A 7,063-nucleotide genomic window follows, 5' to 3' on the forward strand; every position below is an offset into this window, starting at 1 on the left:
TTAAAAAAAACACTGATAGAAAAATTAATACTCAAACAAAAATATTTGGAAATCGTAAAAAAAACCCACATTTATAGTGACTTGAGTTTCACCAGTATCACTCAGATTACAGTTCTACCTTGACATCTAAGTTTGTATTTAGCCTAGAAATTACCTATTTAGCCTTGAGAATTGAAAGGTCAGTTTATCCCATTCATACAATAGAAGTTTACCTATGAAGGTCTGAATGGGGTTTACAGAATAGAGAATAATAGCAATAAAAAAATATTGAATAGAGAAAATAAACAACAAAATAAAGAATAGAGAATAATGGGGTGCAAAAGTATAAAGAATAACTGTGCAAAATAAAAGAATTATGTAATGCAATACTGATAAAATAAATGATCAATGTACAGAATTAATAAATAATCTTATAACAGAAAGATTAAATAGTAAAATCATTTTCATGAGAATTTTACAGAATGAGAGTCATTTTTAAAGCTAAAGAAAAATGCCCTAAAAATTTAAAGAATACAGATATTGGAAAACCCCATTAAGGTCCTCGTGTCATTTGCATTGTCAAAATATAGGACACACCATTGTAATATATTCCAAGACTAAACTGACTGATTAAAAGTGCAAAATTTATTGACACCTATTATGTGTATTCAGCACACTCAGGTATATGGAGTTACAATTAAATCTTGTTGACTAAAGTGAATGGTACATGTACCTAGAAAAAAATTATCGTCTGTTTGTTTTTATTGTTTTTTTTCTCTGGAAATTAATTATGCTTGTGTTGGTGTGTTGACTAATGAAAATGTTGGTTTTAAGGATTGTAAAATAAATTAACTGATATATGGTGAAGGGCTTGGTAGCAATGGAAACAACAACAAAAATCCCTCCTGCCATCCCATCCCCCAGAATATCAAATGGTCCACACTTTATTGATAAAATAGGTTTTCCTGGGATTGAAGCAACACAATATTGTTTTTTTCTATGAATAAGAAAAAAATCAATGATCTAGGTTTGAAAAGAACCTTTGAGATGTTCCCCTCAGGTATTGTTGTATTGATTGAAATATGGACAAAAGAGGTGCAAACAATAGGTGATTTAAGCGAGTGCAAATGAGTGGACACCATCAAATAAAACCAGGAGTATGTTTATTTCACAATACACTTCAAGGTTGAGGTGTAAACAGGACTATTATTGCCAAAAAGGTTGCAATGAACCATTAGCTCTCCAGATAGTAATTATGTTATGAAGTTAGAGTTATAAAATGCATGATGAAATGCATAAATGATAAAATGAATTATTCCCCAATTTATCCCCCCCCCCCAATATTAAATAGTCATCCCCTTATAATGTTATTATTTACATATACTGACACTGTAAGGAATTTACTGTATATTATCATTGGGAACTATAATTTATACCTTTATCAAATTGCTAGAAAACAATACATTCATATATTTGTTGACTAATCAATACATGAAAATAGTCATAGCAAATTTATGTAAGAAAAAACTATTTTTTAGATTTATTAACTGATTAATTTGGGTAAAGTTGAGATCATTTATAAAACTAATTAGGGGATGACCAAACCATTTTAACAATTGGAGGGGCTGATTGGTTGTAGAATGATTGAAAATAAATGGAAGTCCATTATAGAAATCCTCCTGCCAATTCCTCACTCACCCAGATAATCAAATGGTCATCCCCCTTACTGATAAAACAAAACATTTTAGGCAATGCTTTATTTTAAACACCTTCCAAAAGACTTTGGCATTAAAATGAAGGAAAAAATGCACATTCAAAGGAAATGAATTATCCCCAAATTACAAAATTTAATGTATTTTCTGTTTAAGATCATGATAATCGGGGTACCTAATAGGGATTCCATATATATTATTTTTATTTTCCTGGATTATTATTTTTAACCGGATTTTCGAAGGAAATATCGTTTATTGATTTGGTAATATACGGTGGGTGGGCAGGCGGGCGGATGGGCGGGCAGCTGCCAAACAGTTTCTATTCAATAACATGAAAACGCTTTGACAAAATTTTTTCAAATTTAGATATGTTGTTTCCTGTGACTAAATGAAGGTCAAGTTCAATTTTCACGATTTTAGCTTTTCTCCTTACTGAGTTATCGCCCTTTTTAATATCCAAAAGTGGTACCTACTATGTGATTGAGTTATTTTTCTTTGAACAGAAATGGTTAATTATATATATCAAGTTTGATAGCACTAACATGACTAAGTGTTTTTAAATTATTTTCACCTGTTTAGATAACAGATCATCTGGTAAATGTCTTATCACCCAATTATAATTGGATTGACAGATTTATTTGAAAATTTACTGTTTCCTGAGTGTTGATGATTATAAACTTTATAGGACTGTATGAATAAAGTTAGAAATTTAATGTTCATTATTAGACATTTTGAAGATAATTACAGATAAGTTTTATAGATTTTTAAAAGACATTGTATTTATGATAAATAAAATTTTTGATTTTTTTTCTTTTCTTTGGTAAATTGTTTGAAGAATTTTGTGGTAGGGTTGTTTGTTATTCTGTAAAACTAATTTTTTGATTTTTTTGATGAAGTGAACTCCTTTAAAAACTAAGCTTATATTGTCTATTAATAAACATATATTTAGATTTCTGATTTTGGGCCCAGTTTTCAAGTTGGTCCAAATGGGGGTCCTAAATTAAACTGTGTTTGATTTCATCATAAATTGAAAATATATATAATATAGGGTTCTTTGAAATGCTGAATCTAAACCTGTATTTATTTTCATTATTAATTAGATAGTACCACATTGAGGTCCAAAGGGTCCTAAATTAAAATTTTGAAAAATTGAATTCTTGATTATATGAATTTGAGTTATTATATGAATTTTGAGTTATTTCCCTTTAAACAGAAATGAGTATTTCATAAAAAAATTAATTCTTAGGGTTCTTTGATATGCTAATTCTAACACTGTACTTAGATTTTGGATATTGGACCATAAAAGATAAGTGCTCAATTTCAAATTTTTCAATTCTTTGACTACATTCATTTTGAGTCACAAACCTATGCTGTGTCAAATATTCAATCACCATCCAAATTCAGAGCTGTTATAAATGTTGTGTCCATACTTGCTCAACTGTGCAGGGTTCGACATCTGCAGGAAAATCCAGCCTCTTGTTATTTTTATATTTTACATTTGGATTTGTAATATATATTTTTTTCAATTTTCATTGGGAAGTATCATCTGTATGAAAATCACATAAACAATAAATTTTATAAGGTTCATGTGGACCCTTTGGCTAAAATGGCTGCATTTTTACCTCAAAATTTACTCTGAGTACACACAATACGGCACATCTGTAAAAGTTTTAAGGCATTGCATGCCCTAGATTAATATAAAATTTCTAATGCATTGTATGATTTAGAAAATTTAAAACTTAAACTGGACTTTGTGCAGTGCACTTTTTTTTCGTCCCTTCAGAAGATGATAAAATTAACAAACAGTTGAGTTTCACTTGATATGGTCCACGCAGGTACACAGTTTAGATTACCAAATATTGTCAGGTATCTATTGTCCTTCTATTGTCCAGGTCAATCAATACAGCTCACTTCAATTATTATCTGTTCTCCAACCTTTTTCCCAACTTAGGTTTTTATGCACCTTCTAGAGGAATGAAAAAAAGTGCACTGTGAAATCCAGTAAAGTTTTTAATTTTCTAAAGCATAAAATATATTTGAATTTTATATATGTAGGGCATGCTATGCCTTAAAACTTTTCCAGATGTACAGGTTTGTCTGTACTCAGAGACAATTTTGAGGTGAAAATGCAGCCATTTTAGACGAAGGGTCCACATGAACCTTAAAGTGTTTTTTTTTTTTACCACACTTGCAAATTTCAAAATGACCAAACATTATGCAGGTCAAGGATATATCACTCATATTGTGTAGTAACTTGTTCATCTTGTCAAACTGGTTTGATATAACTGACAGTTTGCTCCTGCCCTAGATGTCTATTTCACAGTGATCTTATGTGTTTGTGCTTAGAGTACATTGTACTGTAATATTTATTGATTTTCTGTTGGGGCATGACCTAAACATGCTAAACAGTGGCATGAAATTTCAATTTAATATGAATCAATATAATCTTTAAGTTTATTTTATATGAACTAATATTGGTATAAAAAAATTAATATTTGGATTTTACATACTGGTTGATGATGTTTTTTTGGGACCTGGATGTTTTCTTCATTCTTGTTCACATTATGATTATTTTAACCTTCAATGCACATATTGAAATTCTTTTTAAGATAAGTAGTAAAAAGTTATATTTTTTTCAATTTGTTAATAAAAATGTCTTAACTTGAAACAAAGGCAGTCAAAAATAAAAGACTTATAACCATTCAATTTTAAGACCCTGTTGATAAATTTAAGGATTTTATATTTTCAAATTAATTTGTAAAACATGTATGTAGTGTAGTAGCGGCAGATTTAAGGGTGCAGGGGGCCTGGCCCCCTCTTATGGAGCTTCATATATGATAAATGCATAGACTTTTTTTTGGACAAATCAATATGCCCACTCTTTTTTTAATCATGGGTGTGTAAATTAGTATGAAGGCTTTTTATGTATTACTAAGCACTGATTTGTCAACAGATTTTGAACAAGTAACTCAAGATGCACAAAGTTTAAGTATGTCAGAATATAGAGTTCTTTTGTACTTTAACAATATCACAATAACAATAGAGTGACCTTAATTTTGGACAAGGTAAATGGCATGAAGCCAAATTTATCAACTATTGTTCAATGGGGTAACCTGACCTTTCAATTCTCAAGGCTAAATAGGTATTTTCTAGGCTTAATACAAACTTAGATGTCAAGGTAGAATTGTAATCTGAGTGATACTGGTGAAACTCAAGTCACTATAATGATCAATACAGAGGTGATAACTAGAACTTACTGATGCCTTTTACTATTTTCAGAGGGTGCAATGAATTTGTTCTTATTTAAAAAAAATTTTTCTTTCTCGATTTTGTTATGTAACTAACAATTAAACGCAAACATTCGAAACGTATTTTAATTTGATTAATTTTGATTATTACTGTGTAACCTGTCTAATCCGACACCTGAGTATTTGAAACATCCTGCTTTAACTGACACATTTTCATGGTCCCAAAATATGCCTATTCTTGCAGAAAAAACCTGAGTATTCCGACACCCTGCTTATTCCAACAGTTTTTTCTGGTCCCCAAGTGTGTCGGATAGCACAAGGTTACACTGTATTTGATTTCCTAACAGGCGCTCTTAATAAAAAAAATTAATTCTTTAAGAAAGCAACAACATTCTAACAGGAAACCGATTAGTGGAGTATCATTTTGATATTCGATCTCGGTACTACCGAGAGATACATAGTACTCGAGTACTCGTTGACATCCCTAGTTGTATGGAATGATTGTTAGGTGTACATATCTTTTTGGCAATGTTCATCTGACCTTGACCTCATTTTTCATGGTTCATTGGTCAATGTCAGGCTTTTCTTGTTCAGTCAGTTACAATAATTAATAGGTTAACTTTTTTTGGTGTATGGAATAATTTTGAGGTGTACATTTCATCTTGCAGCATTCAACTGACCGTGACATCATTTACATGGATCATTGATAAAGTTAGCTTTATGTGTTACTTGTAGTCAAACCTTTATCTTAAAGACTTGCAACATAAAAATCAATCATAATCAGTAAAGTAGGTGACACATTTCAGTGTGTGCACTCTTGTTAATTGAAACGGAATGCTACAAATAAAATGCAGTTTGAAAATGTAAGGGTAATGATTGTAAAGACTAAAGTTTATGGCCCAGAGAGAGAATCAAGATTTAAAAAAAAACTTTGAAGCAAACAATTCTAATTGTTTTACTTACAAGCCAAATGTAAAATGCTATAGATAGAATTGTTATTATTTCAGGTTTTGTGTATAGACGAAGCCACTGCCAGTATTGACTTTGAAACAGATCAGCTAATTCAAGAAACAATAAAACAAGAATTCCATGACAGTACTGTGCTGACTATAGCACATAGAATCGACACTATACTGAACAGTGATCGTGTGTTAGTGATGAGTGAAGGCAGTGTGGCTGAGTTCGATCAACCAAATATTTTATTACAAAAATCTGAATCTCTTTTCTTCAAACTAGTCCATAAATAAATTATGTCTCTTTCTATTTAGTAATTATGTTTTTTATGAATGCTCTTCTCGATTATATTTTGGTCTTTAATTGGCCAGGATTTGTTTCTGGTCAGGACAGAGAGCAAGTCAAAGACTGGGTAAAGCTTTATATCAGACTCGTAAATTGAAAAAAAAACCATATATAGTATATACTGTAAACTCAGAAATTTAAGCTCTGTTTTTATTATTGCAAAATTTTTACCAAAATGATCTCACATTTTAAATTTTGAAAGTATTATTTAAATGCAGCATTTCTTGAAATAGCAATAATTAATCTCTCATTTGTTGTCAATTTTTCAACAATTAAAAGTATAGATTTATGCAACTTTTTTGAATTAACAGTAGTAAGGGACCAGTTGTGCCCTTTAATGTCACTCTATCTGCCTATCTGCCACACAGTCCACACTTCTTTGTGTACTTTCTTGTACAATGCCAAGATTGTGTCAAGCCATTTCAAAATTTTTTATGCACAGTGTTTTTAGAAATTAAAGGTCCTTATCTTATTTTGTAAAATTTGGGAAAGGGGGTGGACATAAAGAAACAATTCATGCGGGCTTGAATTTATTGTTATTTTTCCACGGGTTGGCCAGGGTAAAATATCAGCATAAAGGGCCAACTCATGGTAAAATCTCAATAAATTCAAGCCCCTATGAATTATTTCTATTCTAACATGACAAAGACAGCAATTCTTTGGGATCAAAGCGCTCTATGTGAAGGGAAATCTTTGCTGTTCCCATAATTGAACACACTATTAATATTGACGTAAATGACAAAGAAAATCGAATAAGTGACATTCTTAAACGATATACAATAACATACTGAGACAGATTCTGATGATTTAGATTGACTATCTTAC

At 30.7% G+C, this 7,063-nt stretch overlaps 1 protein-coding gene across 4 annotated transcripts in view; it reads left to right on the top strand.

Moving 5' to 3' along the window:
* LOC127739042 (ATP-binding cassette sub-family C member 10-like) overlaps positions 1-6,202 on the top strand; it is a 38,562-nt gene extending 32,360 nt beyond the window's left edge. For all 4 annotated transcript variants that reach the window (XM_052250600.1, XM_052250601.1, XM_052250602.1 and 1 more), the window contains one exon: positions 5,947-6,202. In XM_052250600.1, coding sequence (XP_052106560.1) covers positions 5,947-6,186 — 240 coding nt within the window. In that variant the 3' untranslated portion in view covers positions 6,187-6,202. The remainder of the gene's footprint in view (positions 1-5,946) is intronic.
* The last annotated feature ends 861 nt before the right edge of the window (positions 6,203-7,063 follow it).

This window comes from Mytilus californianus, unplaced genomic scaffold (genome assembly GCF_021869535.1).
Source record: "Mytilus californianus isolate M0D057914Y unplaced genomic scaffold, xbMytCali1.0.p SCAF_4, whole genome shotgun sequence".
NCBI lineage: Eukaryota > Metazoa > Mollusca > Bivalvia > Mytilida > Mytilidae > Mytilus > Mytilus californianus.